The 22599-nt window shown below is 53.8% G+C and overlaps 1 protein-coding gene across 2 annotated transcripts in view; it reads right to left on the minus strand.

Moving 5' to 3' along the window:
* Window positions 1–1023: 1023 nt before the first annotated feature.
* ZBTB16 (zinc finger and BTB domain containing 16) overlaps window positions 1024–22599 on the minus strand; it is a 181631-nt gene continuing 160055 nt past the window's right edge. For both annotated transcript variants that reach the window (XM_081153335.1, XM_081153336.1), the window contains exons 5-7: window positions 11751–11921; window positions 6859–7026; window positions 1024–4983 (exon numbers count right to left, since the gene is read on the minus strand). In XM_081153335.1, the coding sequence (XP_081009461.1) occupies window positions 4754–4983; window positions 6859–7026; window positions 11751–11921 (569 nt within the window). In that variant the 3' untranslated portion in view covers window positions 1024–4753. The remainder of the gene's footprint in view (window positions 4984–6858; window positions 7027–11750; window positions 11922–22599) is intronic.

A 22599-nucleotide genomic window follows, 5' to 3' on the forward strand; every position in this document is an offset into this window, starting at 1 on the left:
GGAGAGGAGGGACGAGAGGCAGAGAGAGAAGGAAGGAAAGGGGGGAGAGGGGAAGAGAGAGAGATTTGTACAAAAAAGTAACCAGTAAAATTGAAGAAACAAAATTGGGCAACCTCCTAAAATTAGGCTAAGAGGAGGTGCTGAGGTAGACATGAACTAGAACATCAATTAATTAAAAACACTATCTGTAACACAGAGCAATCGGACTGGCCACTTGTGCTGTCACGACAGGAGACGAGCCACAAAAACAAACAAACAACGAAACGGAACAAAATACCCAAACCAAAAGGCTTAGTTTTGCTTGGTCCAGCAGGGCTGCAGGGCCCTCAGTGCTATAATTTACATACATATATATATATCTTTATCTTTATATATAGGGGCCGGATGTCATGGTGCTCCACCACGGCGTCTTCACCTCACAGAGATCATGCATAACACTACGTGAACAAATGCTAGGACACACACCGGGAGGCAGGTACCCTGTCTGCAAAGCCGATGCCAAGGGCTCAGGGGGCGGGGCTGCTGGCTAACAGGCCTGTGGGGCCTGCACCCCCCTCACCACCCTCCTCCCGCCCCAACCTCCCTGGCCTGTCTCCCACCCCTCTCCTGGCCCCTCTGCCTTTTCCCTGCACCCATCAGTTTCACAGGGAAGGGCTAGTCTTGGTTTTGTTTTTTTTACCTCCTACTGAAATACCCAGGTAAGTGCCAGCCGCGAAGCTTCCAGAAGGAGGAAACAAGATGGGAGCAGAGAAAAAATGTAACAGGCCTAGGGAAAATGAACAAATGGTATCATCTTTTTCTGCTTCTCTGTCTTACATCCGGTGCCCCCAGCTTTCACTCTTGTAGGGCTGGCAGGGAACTGGCCACAGACCTGCCCCCTGCCACCCACTCCCCTGCAAGGAGGGAACCCAAAGGCCCTCTCCCTCCAGGACTCAACACCGGCAGCCGCTGCACCAACAGCATCCTGGAGGGTACCATACGCTTGTGAAAAATTGCAGCAGGTTTTTTTTTTCCTTTTTTTTTCTAAACATGGAAAACTGTTCAGGCACAAAGATTAAACAAGCCCACATTGCATCCCTGGATTGTACTGAATCACGGGGTCCCCCAGCCTCCCTGCCCACCCTGCACCCCAGGTCTACTTTCCTCACATCCGTGGCCTCCTCCAAAGCAGCCCAAAGCAGCAATGGTATTTACTATTTATATCTCTCTCTTGCTATATATATCTCTCTATATATATCTGTCTATCCTATATACACATAGGATTTTAATGCTTTGAATGAGTGAAGGAATGAATAGGGAAAGAGCATGAGTGAGGGGTCAATGTCACCAAAAGCATCAGGGACACACCTGCAGGAGCGAACACAGCTCCAGGGCAGGGACTAGGAGCAGCGTGGCCTCTGCAGACTGGAGACTCCGACTGCTGGATAAGGCCGCCGAGCGGGGGTCAGCAGCAGCACAGCTCAGGGCAGCAGGTGGCCCAGGCCCGGAGGCCGAGAGCAGAGGGAGAAAAGCCGCTCAGATCTCACTTGGGGGGAGAGCGGCTCCCAGCCCCCTGTATCCAGACACATCAAAGCCTCCAGGTCATTTCTGACCCTCGCCTTGGCAGGGTCGGGGCTCTCTGGTCTTGGTGAGTAGGAAGCTGAACGGAGGCGCGCTGGACTCCGTCCTGGTGTCCGAGGCTTCGGGGGGCAGGGGGGGAAGAAAGCGAGCACAGGTATAGAAGCCTCTGCCCAGCCTCCTTCAGAAACAGCGGCCGGGCCTCCCTCCCTGCCCCCTGCCTCCCTGCCGGACTCCCTGGGGACGGAGGGGGCAGACGGGTGCCGACTCGGTACCCTCCAGTGCTGCACCAGCAGACAACAATACTGCCCGACTTAACACACAACCGCACACAAACAGCACACGCGCGGACACACACACAGAGGGACATCTTGGTGGTGGTGGTAGTAGGCTTTTTTTTTTTTGTCTTTTTTTTTTTCCTATTCACATTACAAAAGGAAAGGGCAAGTTCTGTAGAACCGATGAAAGAACTAACAAACATTACAAAAATATTACAACTTGTAAAGATTAGCTCAACCCTCAGCTTTTATGAACAGGGAGGAGACCCAGGCTGCAGGGGAAGGCGGGAGAGCGAGAGGTGTCAGCTAGGTCTACGGAATAGTTTGATTTTTTTTTCCCTTCCCCACCAAAGCTGAATGACATCTTGCTGTTAAAATACTGTCTTCTGGGATTTACAGATCCCCTGAGGGCTGCCAGTCCCCCTTTCTTCCCAGACTGGGGGAGGGAGCCATAGTGCACAACGATTTCTTACAGACTGCTCCTCCCCCCAAAGATTCTACTCTTATTATAAACACCACAACTGCTCTAGTCACATACTTCAAGTTTAACTTTTTTTTCCTTTCCAAAGCACTAAGTCATTATTATAATTGCAAAATAGCATCCTCCCTATTTACCGTCCCCAATCAACAGTCCAGCGGCACAGTCCCCCCAGTTACTATACTCCCAACACACAACGTTTAAGGCCTTCAGATTTGGTGGGCAAGATTGCGGGGGAGGCAGGAGGCTGGGGCCGAGGGACAGGGGGGTGGTCACAGCAGCACCCATCCCTCCGACTTTCCTATACTCCTCACAACCCTTCTCCCCAGAACCGCTTCCCTAAACCACTTTTTTAAAACCTAAGATAAAAACGCAGCCACAACTTTCTCAGAAAGAGAAAGGAAAGAAAAAAAAAAAAACTTTTACAAATAAAGCATGAGATGAAACGGAGGGCCCATCCCACAGTGAACACAAACACTGCAAATGTGCTTTCCAAACTCCAGGGTGGGGAGGCTGGGAGGGGGCAGGGGGGAGCAGAGCAGCAGAGTGAGAGGCAGGAGGGGACAAAGGAACTGCACGAACATAAGAGGTAGCTTTCAGAAAAACAACGCCCCCACCCCGACACAACACAACCAAGACCGGCTCATCCCTCACCAGCCAGGAAAACAGACCCATTTTGGCAACGATAACGCACAGAGGTGGGGTCGCGCAGTCGGAAGGATCTGAGTAACACAGGCCCCCACGCTCAAAGGACCCAGAGAATTTTAAGAAAGGGGAGATCTTGTCTAGAGTGTTTTAGGCTGAACCGATGCTGGCTTGACCAGTTCATGCCCTGGGCAGAGCCAACAGTGACTCCAAGGACCCCAGTACCCACCCCATCCCCTCCACCCACCTTCTGCAGCCCCCAGCCCCCACAGTCAGACCCTGAGCACTCGATCCTTCTGTGCAGCTCCTTCCCGCTGGGAGGCTGGTCACTCAGGGATGGAGGGGCCTTGGCCAGCTGACGGGTATTAAACCAACTATTAATTTACACGAGAAACAGAAAAGAACTTCCTCCCCATTCTTCCAACCCCCAACCAAAAAAGCCATACAGGGGTTACAAAAGCTCATGAGGTCACAAAAACTGAGGTAATTCAAGTACAATGTGCTAACGGGAACCGGGGACACAGAAAAGAAGTAACACAAGGCCAAAGCGCTTTCAGCAAGTCCCCTCGGCCTGCTCCCTGGGGGTGGGGGGAGGTGGGCGGCTGCGAGCCAGGAATTCTGTGCCACTCTCTGGACCTGGGTTTTCCACTGAGCTCACCAGCTCTGGGGTGTTCAAGAGGTCAGCACCCTCCCCTGGCCAGCATCCTAACTCTGGGGCAGGTGTCCCCTTCCCCAGGGGGAGGGCACATCTGGGGGAGGACACCCACATCTTCCCCTTGGCCAGCAGCCCGCTCACGATTCCTTGTCCTAGGGACTGAACAAGGGGTGGTAGGGAATCATGTCTGTTTGCTTGGTGGGACCGTATGTATTTAGTTGTTTTTCCATCTGGGAAGCAAAAGCAGCTCAGCAGGAAATCTTGCTCAGGACAGGGCTTTCCAAGGGTGGGGTATTACACTTGTTTTGTGTTCTCAGAAACTAAGGGTGGGAGTGGGGATTGGGGTCAGACACAGCTTCCCCACTAGGGAGCTGGGGGTGGAGGGCTGGACACTCCCTGGACCTGGAGGACAGGAGTCAAGGGAAGGCAGGGACCAGAAGCTGGGGGAGGAGGGCTGGACACTCCCTGGACCTGGAGGACAGGAGTCAAGGGAAGGCAGGGACCAGGAGCTGGGGGAGGAGGGGTGGACACTCCCTGGACCTGGAGGACAGGAGTCAAGGGAAGGCAGGGACCAGGAGCTGGGGGAGGGGCAAGAGCCACGAGGCACCTGGAGACCACGAGGGGACACCCAGGTTGGCAGAGCAGAGGGAAGCACAGGTGAACCGAGTGATGGGAGGGGAGGAAGAGCCCTTCCCACCCCAATCTTCCCCCAGCAAACTAGAGCCAGTGACCCAGTCCCGCCCCACCACCCCCCGGTCGCCCCGCCTCCATCTTCTGAGGAGTCCTTGTGGATGGCAGGCAGAGACTGCTTGGCCCTGACCAGAAAACCCCTCACCTTCTTCCCAGCCTCCATTTCTGGACATAAAAAGGGTCTGAGCAGAACAAACCCCTCTCTACCCCCACCCAAGAAATCAGGCTAACCTCCAGCCAGGAGAGGAGGGATGGTGGCCCCAGGAAGGGGCAGTGGCCAGGCATCCCGGTCGCCTGGCGCCCCAGAGAAAATCCAACGCCAGACAGCTACCAGGGTTCCTTTTCTCCCTTTTTCCTTAGAGAGATGCATATATTTGCACAGTCCTTCCTCCACTTCACCCTGCTCTGACTCGCCTCTCGCTCCGCTCCCCCGCCCCTCCTGGCCCGGCTTCACACGTAGCACAGGTACAGGTACGTCTTCTCTATCCTCCAGTCGGGCGGGATCTCCTCGGGCTTGTGGCCCTTCATGTGCTTCTGCATGGAGGAGAGGCTGGGGCAGTACTCGGTGCAGATGGTGCACTGGTAGGGCGAGGCTCCGTTGTGCGTCCGAAGGTGCTTGATCATGGCCGAGTAGTCCCGGGAGCGCTGGTGGCACAGCTTGCACTCAAAGGGCTTCTCACCTGTGGAAGGACAGAGGGAGGGGCGGTGAGGGCCTCCAGTGGGACACGCTGGGCCCTCAGTCCACCCTGGGCTCTCTGGAGAATGTCCCTCCAGTTCACACTTTGCACCACAGTGGATACATCACCCGGTACAGCAGCCACCAGTCACACTCGGCGGCTGAGCGCCAGACACGTGCCAGTGCAACTGGGAACTACAGTCTTCATCGTATTTTGTGTAGCTAACTTAAACACCATGTGCACCTAGTGGCTGCGGTGCTGCAGCACAGCTCCAGGCCCTGGCCGTCCTCTGCTTCACTCTCCCAATGGCACAGACCCGACCCTTCCTGAGGAGGGACGTGGGCGTCTGGGGAAGGGGCAGGGAGGCCCGGAACTTCCTTGGGGATGGCCCTTCAGCAGTTCTTCCCAGGGGAGCAGGGCTATAGATGGCAGCGAGTAGGGGTGCGGTGAGATTGGGGGAACCTGTCCTTCAAACTTGATGCATCTGGGCTTGTTCCTCAGCATAGGCTCTCAGAAATTGCACTGGACCCTGCCTTCCCTCTGGGGCTGCAATGGGGGTTAGGGGGATAGAAAACCTGGCAGTGCACGGCCCCATGCTAGCTGGTACCTGAAGAGCCCCCTGGAGCTGGGCAGAGGGCGTGAGGGAACCTGTTTCGATACAGTAATTAACTGGCCAGCCATCTCGCTATCGATACTCCTCCATGCAGAGGCCCCAGCAAATAATGAAGTAATGAACAGCCAAAGTGATCTAACTATCGACCTGCTATTTACAATAGTCACTGCCAATGCATCTAATGATCCACCTGCCAGGTCACATCCCCGACAAGGGCTAAGGAAGCCCCAGGGCTCTGAGGAGTCCTGTGGGTCACTCTAGTTGTCAGGAACAAGCACCCCATCCTCTCCTTGTCGCTGATGCAAGAAAGCAGAGCTACGACAACACATATCCTCTGCTTACTGTTCCCTCTGCCCACCCCTCCCCGCCCACAGACGTCGCCTCCCCCCACCTCTGCAGAGACAGCTGTCTCCCCTTATCAGGGGAGGCTTCCCAGTTTGCCAGGCCACTACCTTCCACTGCGCTTATCCTCAGAGGAAGTCCTTCTGAGTATCTGCGTTCCCCCAGACAGTGGTGTACCGGTGATCAAATGTGTAACAACTGTTCCCCCCAAGCCTGGATCGGTAGCATTTGTTCATAGCCACCCTGTGACTAGTACCACCCTGGCCAATGCTAAGCAACCAAGGTGATGCCACTGAACTTGCAGCTGGGCAGAGATGTGCACAAGCAGGTGCAGTGCGGCCCCAACACTCCACTGCCCCCAGCTGGCAGTTCTGGGCATCAGGACCACTTCGGGTTTGCTCTGTCCTCAGACCCACGGTAAAACTATAGCTCACGTTTCTTTAACGTGAAGTCCCTTTGAAATGGTAAGACATTATACACAGAGGGGTTTATGAAATATATCTGCTCCTCTGATCTCAGAACCTAATTCTAACTTATGACTTCCCACCTCTCATCATAACCTAACTCAATGCTCTCTAATAATTCTTACTCTCCCTGTCAAGGAACATACTATCCTAACCTTCACTTTCAGCTAATTGGGGAAAGCTAATTCAGGATTAACAAACAGACATCACAAATAGCGTGACCTGGGAACTGCCGGTGTGGCTGCCTGGAGGGCTAGCCCGGGCTCATGGGGAGTGTGCTGCGGTTGATCAGCAGGGCTGCCTCGGCCTTGCAAGGAGGCAGAGGCACGCAGGTCAGCACACGGACCCTCAGCAGAACCTCTTCTACTCTTCGGTTCGGAGCTGGGCCCCTCGGGAGAGCCCTCCGTGCCCGCCCGCACCCAGCCTCCAGAGGCAGCCCGGGCGCTCTGCCCTCAGTACCTGTGTGCACCCTGTAGTGCGTCTCCAGCTGGTGCTTGAGGCTGAACTTCTTGCCGCACCCATTGCACTCGTAGGGCTTCTCACCCGTGTGGATGCGTTTGTGGCTCTTGAGTGTGCTCTCATCCCGGAAGCAGCTGCCACAGAACTCGCACTCGTAGGGGTGGTCGCCTGTGGGGACAGGGGCTGGTTCAGGCCTTGCCTACCCCTGCCCCCGTTTTAGGGGACAGCAGGGCACATTCAGTGCCTGCATTCACTACCGGCAAAGACGGCTGCAGGACCCCCGGCCTCTGCCGGCCCCGAGCATAAACAGGGAGCGTGTGCTCACACGTGTCCATACCTTACTGTGGCCCAGTGGTCATCCATGGGTCAAGGGCCAGTCTCAGAAAAAGAGCCCATTTGCTTCGGAGATGAACAGCCATCCCAGAAAGCAGCCCCCACAAGGGTAGAGCAGGCGCGGGTGGGGGCCTTGAGACCTTGCCCCTCAGCTTCTCATGCTACTCTCTTCCTTTCCACTAGGTCAGGGGCAAAAGCCACTCCAGCCTGACAACCCTGCCCTTAAAACAGCCCTCCAATTTTGGGGACAATGAGAACATTATTGCCAAAATGCCTTCTGCACTTTCCCTCCCCCACAGTTTCACATAGCTGTTCTCTCTGCCTGATTTCATCTCTCCCTGGTGAACTCCTAGTCATCCTTCAAGGCCCACTGCAAAAATCACCATTCGGAAGCTTCTCTTTAGTCCCCCAGGCAAAATGAGTTACATTTTCTTCTCTGAAAAAAAGTTCCATATTTTGTTCTTTTAGCAGCAGTAGTATAATTTTTATGACACCTTCTAATTAAAATGGCCCATTTTTGTTGAGTGCTCACTACTACACTAAGAACTTCACACGATCATATCACTGCAACAGATTACTATTATTCTCATTTTACAGATGAGAAAACTGAGATGCTTAGAGATGCTTAAACACGGTCCCCAAGGTCAAATAGCTAGTCAGTAGCTGAGTCGGGAGCCAGACTCCAGTCTGGTTCCAGAGCCTGGACACGGGCACTGTCCCAGATTGCTGACTGACATGCTTACTGTGGCCACTGGCATGCCCGCCATGCCTCTAAGGGGAAGCAAGTCAAGGTAAAAGGGAGCTCCATTCCTCCCTGCAGCCTCGGTATGTAACACGAGGACAATCCAGAGCAGGCACTCAGGAAAGGGGTGTATGAAACTCGGGGAGAGCCATGCCCGCCAGCCTCCTTTCTGCATATTCCAGTGTCCCCCGGAAGATGTGAGGTCGGGCTGGGGTGTGGGGGTTAACCAGTTTTCGTCTTGTACCCAAAGCGTGGGCTTTGGGGATGAAAGGTGAAGACTTGAGCTACTTATTTATTACAGGAGTGAAGGCACAGACAATAAAGATAGATTGATCACCCCAGACTTTGTTCATGAATATTTAAATATCGCTGATTCGTCTTGTCACTGTAATTACAATTTCTCTGGGCTGCGTCTCCCACAACCACAGTTTATGGTAAAGAATGGCCACTGTATTTCACTCGTCCCCCTGCAGATGTGCGGGCTGCCAACCGTGTAATGTCCCCTGCATTTCATACATTCTCTTCAGCTGCTGGAGGTTTAAGTCATCCACAATGACCTACGTTTCTTCATTATCCCCATGTCAAACTGCGCTCGTGCCTGGGCATAAATTGTCCTTCTCGTTATAGACTCGCATGCCTGTGCCTTCACTTCCTCTTTAAAATGATATTTTACTCTCTTCCCTCCCTCCCCTCCTCAGGCCGCTACCCCAGGCCCCCCCTCCTACAGGCAGGCCCCTGTACCCACATAAATTCTCATCTGTCCTGATGGCTCTGGAGGGTTTTTACGGCTCCGTGGGAGTGGGTGCTGGGGTCTGCCCACTGGCGGGCTCTCTCACAGGTGAAAGATTTTCGAGAAGCACAGGGGGGGGGTGGGAGCAATTCCACCGAACAGACCGATAGGGAAAGCTCAGGGAGCAGAGCTCCTCTCGAGACCAGTTCTCGCCAGTCTGTGGGGCACCGCCCCGGCTGAGCCTCATCCACGCAGATCTGGGGACGAACGGAGCCCTGGGTGAGCACCCGCCCGTCCTCTCACTGCCAGGGCCGTGCAGACGCCTGTCCCCAGCTGCCAGCCCCATCCAGCCCGAGGGGAGGGGAGGCCCATGTAGACCCCGGTCCTAATTAGCTGCGAGGTCAGTGTGTGCGCCTGTGCCCGAGTGCCACTCTCTATGTACGCAGCTGCACACACCCCGCCTGACATCCAACTGCCCCTCCTTACTGAATCAGCAATGATTACGACTTTAATCAAGGATTCAGAATCCTCATTAAGATATAAATAAATAAATAAAGCCAGGGCCACGTGAGACTTCAGCCAGAGCCGGTAATTAAAACGTACATCAGCAGCCCCCCGGCTGGGGGAACCGGTGGCTGCGCCTCTCCCCTCCAGAGGGGGCCCTAAGAGTTTAAAGACCAAAGGGTGGAGACAGAGAGGTTTGTTTGATCAGATTTTTATGAATTTAATTATGCAGCGGATCACGTGTTAAATGAGTTTAAATAGGAAATCTCCATAGTCAGCCAGGGAAAAGAGTAGAAAAACTTGGAACAAACACATACACACATACACACCCATGCGCGCACACACACTCACACACACGCACACACAAGGCTCTGGAAACATGGCAAGCACCTGGTCCAAAATCCTCACCCTGAGAGTTAATTGTGTCAGTGTTGCCATAATGTACACAAAACTGGCTGCAGAACTCAAAATCCAATTTGTGGTATGTTGATTAACTCTGTAGCCTCTTTAATGAGCTTGACATTAAGTGCAGGACAAACGAGACTAATTAGGGCCCCTCGGGCCTGCCCAGTGCACCTGTGACCCCAGTGGTCTGTCCTTACCTGCAGTTCCCCTGGCACTGGCCAGGCCTGGTGTCACCCTCACCACCCCAGCCCCATCTCATCGGCTCTTCAGGCCCCTCCATGCAGCACAGCTGAGACTTTATTCTATGACGAGCCGTGTGAATCAGGGATCCATCAATGCCAAGAGCGCGGCTGGACTAACTTACCAAACACAGCTGCCGATGCTAAACACCAGGCCCCAGAAGCAAATGGGCCAAGAACAACGGAATATTAATGAGGTATTGTGTGGGGTGTGCTCGGCCTGTATATGGCTGTGTGTACAGGGCCTCGCTGGCGTGGCAATCGATGGGCGTGTGTGTTGTGTGCACAGGCGGTGCTCATGTTCCATGTTTCCGAGATTAAATGCTTCCCTCAAACTATGTCTCCCTCCCCACAGATCTGGGCAAAGAATGACACAGAAGCATGTGACATTTGGACAGCTGAGCTCTTTGAAAGTGGCCCCAGCAGAGTAGGGCATATCCTGGGGAGACTTAGCAGGGCTGGATCATTCTAGTCACATGAAGCCAAGAGATTTGACCCACAGCATCCTCAGCAGTGGCTGAAGGTGACTGGCTTTCTTTGATAAGGCTGAATTTGGGGACTCAGTGCAGGAGGTGTTGACAGGAAGGTGCATACACCTGCAAAGGATGCTTACAAGGCACTACAGAGAAAGTCCCTGTCAGCATTCCTTCCTCCTTAGCCCTTCTTGACAGGCCCCACTCTTTGGGGACTCCCTGTCCTGTGCCAGCCATTCTAAAGAGTTCTCAGCAAAACTGGTGATGCTGAGGCCACGAGCTCCCCTGAACAGAGTGGCATCCAGAAGCGAGAGCCCAGGCAGGCTCCTTGGTGAGCATGCCCACTGTTGGCAGGACAGGCCACTCAGTCCATCATAAAGAAAGCCCCTCCCTTATTCAGCAGAGCCTGTCACCCACAAAAAGGCCTGACCTGCATACTTAATCCTGGAGCTGTGACAATACTCAAGAGTGAGGAGAGAAAGTGCCCAACCACCCCTGTCTGCCCACACAGTTTTTTTGTGTCGTCTCCAACAGACGCGAATGTACGCCCTGTCACAAACTAGATATAGAGTCTGCCTGCCTGTCTCGCTGGCCCTGACTCATCACTACCTCTCCCCCGAAACCCAGGACAAAACACACACAGCAGAGACACGTGCAGACTCAGGAAGGGGTCCTTTACCCATGTGTGGTCAGCAAGCATCCAATTTTGTCTTGGAGAAAGAAAAGAATTTAAGTCGCCCATCCCTTACGAGGGGATTGGGGGCAGCTGCAAGGAAGCAGATGCCTCTTGGCCCTCAGGGACCAAGTGTCCCTACCCCAAACCTAGAGGGTGGGGCCAGACCACCTGGTCTAGCCTCCCTGACTCACAACCCCTCTCCTCCCCCATCGTCTGGAACTGGCTAAGCCGAGACATTTCATGGCTGATCATTTACTCCCCTAAACAAGGTTAAGGCCCCAGTACAGAAAACGTGCTTCCATTATTGTGGAGCAATCAGAACCACCTCTGCAACATTCCCCTAAGAGCCCAAGGCTCCCTTCGGGAATGTGTGTCCACAGGGTGGGGGCCAGGGAGAATGAAGGGGTGTGTGGCAAAGAAAATTAGAGACCAAGCAGGTAGGTTTTCCTCAAAATGAGTTTTGGGCCCACCTGCCTCAGAATCCCTTGGGAATACTTATGAACAATGTTGAGTCTTGCATCCCACCCCATACGTACAAATCAAAGCTTCTGAGGGTGGGACCCAAGACTGGATCTCTAATGAGTACCCTCTGTTGAGCAGAGATGGAGACCTCAAGTTCCACAAGGTGGGGTGGGGAGAACTATCAGCATTTACCTGCCCCTGACCCAATCCTTGGGCAAAGAAGGGCTGAGGGCTAATGTAGCCCAGCACTTCCACCTTACGTTTTTGGAGGCAAATCCAGACATTGGTTCCCAGAGACCCTGATCCACCCATCACCTGGCTGGCCTACCTGTATGTGAGCGCAGGTGGCGCTTGAGGGCGGTGTGGCTGGGGAAGGTGCGGTTGCACTCGCTGCAGATGTAGCTGCGCACGCCCGCGTGGACCTCCATGTGCTGCTGGAGCGCACTCTGCGCCTGGAATCGCTTCCCGCACAGCAGACAGAAGACAGCCATGTCTGTGCCTGTGGGAGACAGAGCGGGAGAGCCTCAGGAGGCTGGAGCACAAGGCCATCTTCACTCACCAGGCAAGAGCAGAGCCGGCGTCAGGGCCGTGCCCCAAGCCCCACGCTCGGGCAAACCCAGAGGCGGCCCAGGATGTGCAATGGTGATGGAGCGCCCAGTATATGACCCAGTGGTGGGCAAAATCAACCCCCTTCCTGCCCCATGGAACCCACAGGCTGGTGGGAGAAAGAGAGGCATTCATGGAACACGTCGCAGCAGCAATGGGAGCCGGCGATCCTATGGAGTGCTAAAACGGCACCTGTCAGAGGGACTTTTCGGAGTCTGGGGCAGGCTGTGGGAAGTCAGGGTGGCCCCTGTGAGGTCAAGGGAGATGACATCTGCCAGCATTGTTCGAATGTCACTAATTTAAAATCACATCTCCAATACATAGGCTCTACACCCACCCCCTTCAGATAAGGAGCAAGGCGCAGAGAGATTGAGTAACTCGTCCAAAGTCCTGAAGACGGGCAGAGCCAGGGGGTATCCCGAGACCCGGAGGGCGTCCTCTCCTGGCGCTAGTTACATCAGTCTCGCTTCTTTCAACCACTGCTCCACTCATTGAAGCACGTGCCTTAAGGGTCCATTCATTCAACAAATATTATTTCAGTACCTTCTACAAGTAGGAGCCTCTTTTTGGCACTGGGGCTGTAACCATGGGAAACTATACAAAGTCCCTACTCTCCTCACAGATGTTCCCCAGCACACAAGTGGGGGGGGGAGCATTCCTGGAAGACAAAATAGTGGCTATGAACACTCCAGGCTGGAGAGATACATGTAGGTCAGAGGACCGGACAGAAGAACAGCACAGCTGGGAGGCAGGGAGAGGGCGGGGGGGGGGGGGGAGGGGGCAAAGCAGCAGGCAGGGCCAGGTCGTGGGGGGTCTTGAAAACCATATTAAGAGCTTTAGAGGTTTCATCCCAAGACCAAAGGGCAATTTTCAAAGGATTTTAAGCTAATGAGTAACATGAGATTTTCATTTAATTCAGTCCAGTCATTCTTGGACAGGCAGGTAGGTACCCATGGTACCCTCCAAAGACAGGCTGCCATTTCCTGTTGGTTCTGAGCCCCTGTCCAATGCTGCCCTGGGGCCACAGCCTCTCTGGGTGCAGCACCGCCCAAGGAAGCACCTAACCCCCATCTAGGTCCTAACTGGGTTAGTGCCCACTATTTTGGATTCTGTCTCCATTAGCATGTCAGCTCCCCTAGCAGGCCCAGCCACTGCTCACCTCCCTTTGCTGGCATCTGGGCAGTATTACCTGTGCTCAGGCCCATGGGAGGGTCAGAGCAGGAGAGGTAGGCATGCCTGGTATCTGTCACCCAGCTCAGAGGGGAGGAAGAGGCAGAGCTTTGGCTGCAGGGGTCGTAGTCTGCTCAGTGTGGAATTAGGGGCTCCTGGTGGAAAGTGGGGTGCAGAGAAGGATGGCATGAAGAGCCTGGCTGCCCTCTGGTCCACCAGTGGAGACAGCAAGTGGGAGGCCTGTTCTCCCGCCTCAGTCCCATTCATGGCTGGTCTGGGGATGGATTTGTGGGAAAGCAAGACCTCTCACTCCCCCTATTCCTCCACCCCTCACAGCCACCCGTGTAGACACTGAGAGATGAGGCGCCTGCAGCCATGTGCAATTCACGCTGCCAGCACCCAGGACCAGGCCAGGCCGAGCAGGGGGACAACAGGAGCGCAGGGCATTCTGCTCCTGGCCTCAGAGAAGAAGGGAAGGGAACTGATATAGGCACTGTCCTAGGTGCTTTATCTATGCTGTCATCTCATTTAAAACTTGCTATACTCTCCAAGGCAAGCATTCTCATCCCCCTTTTTACAAGTGGGAAAACAGAGAGATTAAGTAACTTGTCTAAGGTCACACAGTGAGAAAGAGGCAGAGTTGAGATTTTAAAATGCCTAGGTCAGTCTGGTGTCAGAAACCACAGGGCTGGGCCCATGCCTACCTCTGGATCTGCCATCTATCCGCCTGGGCTTCTCCCAGAAAAGCAAAGTAACACCCCAGCAAGCCAGGTCCAGCCAGCTGGTTCAGGAGCTCGCATGCACCCAGGGCTCACTCAGCAATACTCAGAGAACCTGTACTAGAGGAGCGGACTGGGGGCAGAGTCACAGGCATGGCTTGGCTCTCTGAAGGCTTCCAAACCCCTGGCAGTCAGCAAACTCTCTGGGAGATAGGGGCCACACAGCCCCACCTGATCGAGGGGCTGTCCACACCAAAGGGAGTGGGCTGTCCAGGCAGAAGCAGGCCAACACTGACGGTGAGTCCCCAGAGTCCAGTCCATCCTGGCCAACACATCCAGGGGTGGAGTCCATCTGCCACGTGCTCTCTGACAAACAGCCCTCGCTATTCCATCCAAGGGCCCTTAGCACCATCCCCCTCTCTGTCCCTAAGGTCACCCCACAGAGAACCTGGATTAAGCACAGCTTCAAATCAGTAGATGGAATGGGCTTCCTGGGTAAGCCATGCTCAGGCTTTTCCTCACGTATCACCTGAAATCTCTAGAATGGAAGGAGCCTGGGTCATAGGGAACATGAATGGCATTCTGGGTGGAACACCCTGAGCCTAAAAAGCCAGGCCCAGAGGAGCTCTGAGGGCTGGCACCACCTTGCAGGACAGACTAAGGCTCCTACAGCACTCTGTCCCCTTGGACTTCCCACTGTGCCTCCCTCCTTTTCAGGATGGCCTGAACCCACTCTGTGTCCAGTAAGCTGACTCAGTGAATATGACCAAGTGTAACACTGTGACCAGGGAGGTGCTGAGATCAACCAGAGAACTAGGGTCCCAGACCACTGGGGGACACCAATCCAACAACCAACCAGAGGACAGACAGGGTGACTTCAGGAGGCTTTGGAGAAGATTCCGAGAGGCTTTTCTCAATGGTTTTGGAAAATGAAGAGTCCCCACCAGGACTAGGAGGTGGGGAACCAGAGTCAGGTCAAGGAAACACCACAAGCAAATTTTGGAGCAGGAGGGGACCGAGAACAGGCCCTGAGGAGAGAGATATAAGTGGGGAAGGTTACTGGGGTTGGATCACAGAGGGCACTAGTCTGCCAGGTGGGACAGACTAGATTTCATTCTACAGGCAGTGCTGTGCCACGAAGGATGCGGGTGCTGGCATGGTCCTCCTGGTATGTGAGGGGCAGCCTGGGGACCAACAGCAGAGGCAGGTGGCTGGAAGCAGGGAGAGAGCTGATGGCTTTTGCGCCACCACTTAAGGAGGGTGGGAACCAGCAAGGACAGGAGTGAAAGAATGAAACCCGAGGAGGCAGCAGGGCAGGACCTGGGGCCCAGGCTCAAGTAGGTGGCACAGTGCACCTGAGGTCCCAGACGCCAGCTCTGTACCTTGGTGACAGGTTTTATGTTTATACAGCCACCAACTAGAAAGAAGGGCAGCCAAGTCCCTCCCATGGTCTCTCTCCCCTTCCTGGGACATCCAGCAAGGCTCAGGGCTCTCCTTGGCCACGATACACTGACACAGGCTCAGAGATGAAGACAAGGGGCCCCGAGGTCCGCATCCATTCTCCCCAGTCTTGTGCCTGGACACAAACAGCTGAAAGAATGGAAAACTATTTTTAAAGAAAAAAGGAAAGGGCAGGGGAGACGTGGACAAGGCCCAAGAAAAGCTATCAGTGCGTGCATGTTAAAAATCTCGAGGCTAGCTCCGAGTTATTAACCAATTTGCCTTCGTTTCTGCCTAGCTGATTGTCCGCATGTAAGATGACTCAGGGCAGATTCTATTACACTGGGAGATTAAGCAAATAAATGCTAGCTTTTGGAAACACATTAAAATGTGGGACTATGAAAATAAAATTATCTAGAAAATTGTATTAGCAATTCATTAGCTGCAATGAGATGTGCGGCAGGCAAGGGGATCCGGCAGCGTCAGAACACTGCTCCCGTCCACGCCGGATAACATGACACATGGGAGACAAAAGCAGCACAGGTATTCCGGCTCCGTCACACACTCCTCTCGTTCCCTCAGCAAGTCACTGCACTCCTCTGGGCCAGGGTATGCTCACCCCTGGACATACTGCCTGTGGCTGGTGAGAGCCCCAAATGAGATACCCATGTGAAAAGCTTTATCGCTATAAAGTGGTAGTGGAGCCAATGCCAGCCCAGAAGACACTTTGTCTGAATTAGAAAATCATGCCTCTTGCTCTGGGCAGACACAGATCCTCGCCGGGGTGCACAGCTCCGGCGAGGAAGCGGCCGGATTCCAGCTCCATTCCCTCAGCCGAGCATCCTCGTGCAGTGGACAACCTGGCTGTGGCTCACGGCAGCCTGTACAATACACAGCCTAAGTCGTTTTATCGACTCTGGGCTGCTTCTTCCAGGAGGCTGACCCTAGAGAAGGCATCTTGGCTGAGCTGCACCATTTAGTACTCAGTGCCAAGAACACCCTCCCGAGCCCTCACGATCACAGCATGTACGGCCTGCGTTGCATTTATTTTTGACATGAGGCTCTGCCTGCTAGGTTGCAAGCCCTAAAGCAGGAACTATTCTCTCTATCTTTAGAGAGCACAGGGCCTGGCAGAGAGTGGGCACTCAATGCCCGCCAGGTGCATTAAAGAGTAAGGAGCTGTGAGGTGATCACAAAGGGCAGAGGAGGGACCCGGGCAGGGAAGCACATACAGAAAGACAGACGGCTAGAGCTGAGAAAGCGCAGACCAAACGCAGCCATTACTGAGAGCTTCCAGCAAGACTCTCCTTGGAATAAGTAATGAAAGTGACCCACAGGCAGTGATCTTTGTGGGGTCCCTCATGTCTGTGTGGTAGGCTGGATAGGACTCCCCAGTTCTGGCTCCAAGTCTGAGCTCTGCTGCTCACAAGTGAAGACCCAGACCGTAGAGGGATCAGTTTTACCACCTCACACAGTGAAGCAGTTAGAAGACCCTGGTTCCGGCCCAGAGGGGCGTCCCCCTGGCTTCCTGACCCGGGGCCAGGCAGCTGCTGCCCTTGGCCTCCTTTCCTCATCTAGGAAACAATGCTCGTAACGACCCTGCCCTTTCCAACCCCAACTACACAGAGCTGTTATGAGGCAACCGACAAACGTTTTTGAGTCTGTAAATCCTATAAGTACGTTGTTTTCTATCAGTCTGTAAACTTCAATGTAATCGGATGCATAATTTAGCCTTGGCCCAAGGAACTATTTACCGGGTCAAAGAATAGGACTTCCTCTGCTCTTCTGAAGAAACAATGGGGCTTGGACTTAGGCTGGACTCCAAGGCGTCTGCCTGAAGGGCATGAGGAACCGGTGGCAGGTTGGATGGAGTGGTTCTAGGTCACGTGGGCAGGGTCCGTGCAGATACCTGGGGCCCTGTGTGCATCAATTCTATCTCTGGAGTTGGAGACCACCCCACCCTCCACTCCCATGGGCAGCACAGCCAGTGTTGGCTGCACGGCATGTGCGGCTCACACACTCCCAATTTACCATGAGTTTAATTTTAGCGAAAAGAGGGAAGAAAGCCAAGGCCAGGGTGGAACAGGAGGCAGGAGGGGTGACACAGACCCAGGGTATTTATTTCATCCAGGTGATGACTGGGTCTGAAATTAGGAGACACAAAACTCCTCATGTTTACACCTGTACCATTTCCATACCAATTAGCTCTTTAATAGAAAGGAAGGAGCAGGATCAGAGGGGCACACAGCTGGAGAAGATGCTCAGGTGCTACACCTTCTTGCAGCAAGGCTCTTATTATCTCCATCGATAAGCAGTTTCTTAATCAAAAGAATAGAGCAATCTAAATATACTCCGGCTTTTTTTGGTAAGCCGGCAGTGACAGCTACGTGTGCGTATGTCAGTGCATGTGCATGTGTCAGTGCATGTGCGTGTCCGTGCACGTGGGCCACGGATGGGCTTCTCACATCCGATTCCTCCCAACAAAGGAAGAGCTGCTTCCTCTGCCACCCAAGGAGCTTCTCCCCAGAGGAAGAAAATATCAAATTTAGGGGTGTGTAAAAACCTTGATTCACACTAGAACCATCTCCCACCCTCCCCTCCACCCCACCCCCAAGTCTTCCTCTGACTCCCAGATCACTCTTTTCTAGGGCACCATCTCCAGCCCTGGGCAGCCCCTGTAACCACACACCAAAACCGTCACTGAAACTGCCACCCCAACCTCCCATCATTGTTAAAGACCAGGTCGAGATGCATCATCCACTGTGCGGGAGAAAAGACAGACACAGACACAGACAAGCAGCCTGGGGCTGACTCACGCCGAAGGCAGGGAGGCTCTGGCTGCATCTCAAGAGGATGGGGAAGGCTAGAGGTGTGTGTGTGGGGGTGGGGGGGGCAGGAAGCAGACAAAAAGGAACCAACACCCAGCCCATGACACTGGCAGAGGTGCCTGCCCCCTCTGAACTCCCCCTGTGCCATCACCAAGAGCTCTCCCTCTGGTTTTCCTCTTGGGCATACGTTGCAGAACCATCTGGGACAAGCTCCTGAACTTCCTCAGAAAGCTAGCTACATGCACAGTAAGGGCCCAGCCTGCCCAGCCCAGGAAAGTGTCAGCCCGCTGGTCCCTGGAGTGACAGCTGCTAGAGTGCGAGACAAGTCCTGCTGTTTCCTTTACTGTCCCCTGCGCCTTTCCCAGGAGGGTAGAGAAGGCTGAGAAAACACCTTGGGAGGCCTGCCTCAACCAAATTAGCTGTAAACCTGTGCATGGATGCTTGTCTCCTGCATACAGTCACTTAGTCACTTACTGCTGGGCACTGCCGGGCACTTTTTAAAAAAATCCTCACCTGAGGATATGTTTTAGAGAGAAAGGGAGAGGGAGAGATAAACACCGACCAGTTGCCTCTCATACACACCCTGACCAGGGATCAAACCCACAACCTGGGTATGCGTCCTGACTGGGAATCGAACCCACGACCTTTACGGTGTACGGACAATGTTCCAACCAACTGAGCCACACCGGGCAGGGCTGCTGGGCACCTTTGTTGTTGTTGTTAATCCTTACTCTCACCCGAGGATAGTTCTTCCATTCATTTTTAGAGAGAGTAGAAAGGAGGTGGGGAGGAGGGAGAGAGCCATAGATTGGTTGCCTCCCACACACACCCAGACAGAGCTGGAGATTAAACCTGCAACCCAGGTACATGCCCTTGACTGCGAATCTAGCCCTCGACCCTTCTGTGCTGGAGCCGATGCGCTAACCACTGGACCACATGGGCCAGGGCCTGCTGGGCACTTTTAATCATGTGCTCAGTTACTATTTCCAAACCAAGCCAGGAGCTGAAAACTGAAACATTTAGCCTTCTTGTTGATTCTGGTTTCCTTACCCAACCCTCCCCTTACCCGTCTTTTCTTTCTTTCTTTCTTACCTGCTTAGAATCTTAGAAGGCACCTATACGTGTTTATATAAGCTTCCATTTCACAAGGGAGAGGGGGTGGGAATGTTAGTTTTCTATCCTCGGTCCAGGAAGCAGAGAATTCTTAATGAATAGCCAAAAAGGGGAGGAGCTGGAGCAGCTGATTCAAATTTGTTTTAAAACTAAGCCATGGATGGGTGTGTGATTACATGTCTCAAAGCACACACATGTAGGCACGTGTGTACACCCCCCCCCCCAGTCTCGTGGGGAATGTGAGCTCATCCTCGGGCAGCAGCTAGCAACGCTGGCTCCCAGAAAACTGTGTATTTGTTTAGCAGTGAGCTGCAGACACAAGTGCATTTCATTACTCGGCACCTCCAGCTACAGTAAACAAATTTGTCAGCTCACTAGCTCATTAAGGTGCACCCCGGACACGGGGGATTTATTGAGACCTGCACAATAAAAGTAACATGAATGGATTTGCTAATTTTGTCAATCACTCCAACAAACGAGCCAGGAGGGGAAGAAACTGGGGGAGGTGGACAAGAAAAGGGGTGGAAAATAAAGGGAAGGAGGTAAAAAGGGGAAGTTGAGTTTAGTTTGCGAGACAGTAAACGGTAAAGATGGAACCAGGTCTATGCTTTGCTCCCCAGTTCCATCTACTTCCAGCCAGGTCACCTTTTCTAGGGTGCATGATCCCCTGGAGGAAGGTTGCCAAGTGCAAACTCAACTACAAGATGCCAAACCTGGCTCCCTGGCAGGCCCACATGGATGGGACATGCTCCTGGACTCCTCCAGCTCTGCATGGGCGGTGGACTAAGGAATCGAGGATGGAAAGCCACACTAGAGAGCGGCAGGCTCCTCCGCACCAGGGGACACTAGCTGCCCCTCCTGAGACCTCCCATCCCTCAGACCCTCCCAGTCCAGCTCCTGGGCCCTCCCAGACACTCCAGAATGAATCCAAACTTCTACCACAAGAGCAAGGAGAGGAAAAGGGGAAGGAAAGGGAGCCTGTGTGCGTGCGTGTGCTGGAGGGGCTGGGGTGGGAAGTAAATCCCGGGAAGTATGCAGCCCTCTGGTCTGTAACTTTCAAAATGACAGCAGGACTGGGGCAAAGGTCACGGGGTCCAAGGCCTGAAGCACCTCCGCCAGCTGTGGCGGTGCAGCCTGGAGCCGCAGGACGCCCGCCGTGTAAATCAGCGGTAAGCAGCACCCGCTGAGGGCGAGGACAATGGGCCCGCGCGGGGCTGGGAGGCAGCACAATGGGGCCCGGCCAGTGCGCAGGCCCGGAACAAATGTGCCCTGGCACCACGGGGGGCCCCCATTTGTGAAACTAATTGGCCCACGATTGAAAAATTGGACCAACTTCAACAGGCCTGAGAGGCGAGGGGTGCCCTCAGCCACCCAACCTGGCCCAGTCCCAGGGGATCTGCAACAGCAGCTTCTCTCAGGTAGTGCCCTGGTGGCGGAGGAGCGGTGCCTTCGAGGTGAGGCCAGTCCGGGAGAAGGTGGCTGGGGTGGGGCTGGTGGGCACCCTGCCGTCTTGGGGGACCCACTTCTCCTCCCAAGATGGAGAAAAGAACTACCTTCCTCAGTTTCTCTACACTGCTTGTTCTGCAGGAGTGAAGTTCAAAGGAGACAGATAGTCACCTGTCTACCCTCTGGGTTCCCAAAGCCAAAGGGCTCTGCTTCCCTCATTTGGGGGAGGTGGGTTCCTTTCTCAGTCCTTCCCCCCCTGGCATGTGCTCAGCTCTGCCCACAGCTCTGGTGGGAGGCCTGCAGCTCTCTGCAAGGCTACGTGACAGCCGGACTTAAGGAATTAGGGTCCCTTGGTCTCTGACTCTTCTGGTCCTGGAGGCTTCTGGGCAAAGGACCCCTGAAGTGTGTGGTGGGCAGTCAGGATGGCGTGTGAAAGGCCAGGCCAGGATAACCATCCTGCTGCTGTCCTCTTCCCTGTCCTCTCCTGTGACCTTTCACTACAGGCCCCCAACTAAAGATGGAGCTAAGAGTGGAAAGCACTAGAGTCTTCAGCTGGAGACCTGTCTTAAGTCCTGGCTCAGTGATTAACTTGCTGTGCACTCTTGGGTAGGTTACTAAACCTCTCTGAGTCTGAGTTTCCTCACTGAAAAAATAAAGGTGGAAGTAAATAGTTCTTTTTTTTTTTAATATATTTTATTGATTTCAGAGAGAGGAAAGGAGAGAAGGAGATAGAAACACCAATGATGAGAGTCATTGATCGGCTGCCTCCTGCACGCCCCCTGCTGGGGATCCAGCCTGAAATCCAGCCATGTGCCCTAGACAGGGAATCGAACTCTAGTCGCCTGGATCCTAGGTCCACACTCAACCGCTGAGCCACGCCCGGCCGGGCGAAGTAAGTGGTTCTTAAAGGGTTTCCCAGACTCCAGCAATCAATGGTTCTCAGCCTACTGAAGAGAGGGCTGGAAGACTGAAAGGTCCTTTCTCCCATTGAGAAGTCTGCCTCAACAGCCTTCCTTTAGTTAAAGAGACTCGAGGCTTTAGTGAGAACCAGTGTCTTAGGCTCACAGAGGAACAGTTATAGGCAAGGCAAAGAAAAGATTGAACCTTGGCTGAGCATTTGCTAGGGGCCAGTCGGGTCTATCACTCTGAACCCTTCTCGGCAGCCCTGTGAGACAGAGGTTTTTAGGAAGATGAAGAAAGCAAGACTTGAGAGAACCTGCCATGCCCTTTCTCTCAAGGGACCAGAAGCTACCTGCCAGTGCCTCCAAAAACTGGCCATACACCCAGAAGGGCAATCCTTGAGTTTCTGGGTACCTGTTAACCTCTCTATGCTGGGGCAGGGCCTGGCTGGTGGGGATGGAGAGCAGTGTCTTTCTCTCCCATGTCCCCAACACTGGGGTGGCAGAAAAGACAACCAATGACCTGGCACAGAGGGTGAGCAGAGAATCAGACCCTCTGAATCCAGTGGTCTCAGGTCCTTAGCACAGTGCCTGGCGCATAGTAGGCACCTGCATTCTGAGCTGTGGGAGGGCACAGAGGGCCCCCCTGAAGATGAGACCCAACTTCCTTATGTGCACACTAAGTTGCCAGCAGGTCTCTTTCATCTCTGTACTGTGCACAGGCACTTTCTACAGACTCAAAGTCTCCAGTCCCAGGCACCCACAAAATCATCCCGAGGCCCCTAGGGAGGAACTAGGGCCCAGAAGAGGGGTCTTTTAGTGAAAACAATGAAACTGGGGTCTTATTTAAAATTTCCTGTAACCCTCAATGTGTTCCAGAGACTGTGAGGTGAAGGCAGAGGAGGCCACATAGAAGAGAAAGGACAGATAAGGAGAGACAGACAGAGGCAAGACAA

Source organism: Miniopterus schreibersii (genome assembly GCF_964146895.1).
Source record: "Miniopterus schreibersii genome assembly, chromosome: 12".
NCBI lineage: Eukaryota > Metazoa > Chordata > Mammalia > Chiroptera > Miniopteridae > Miniopterus > Miniopterus schreibersii.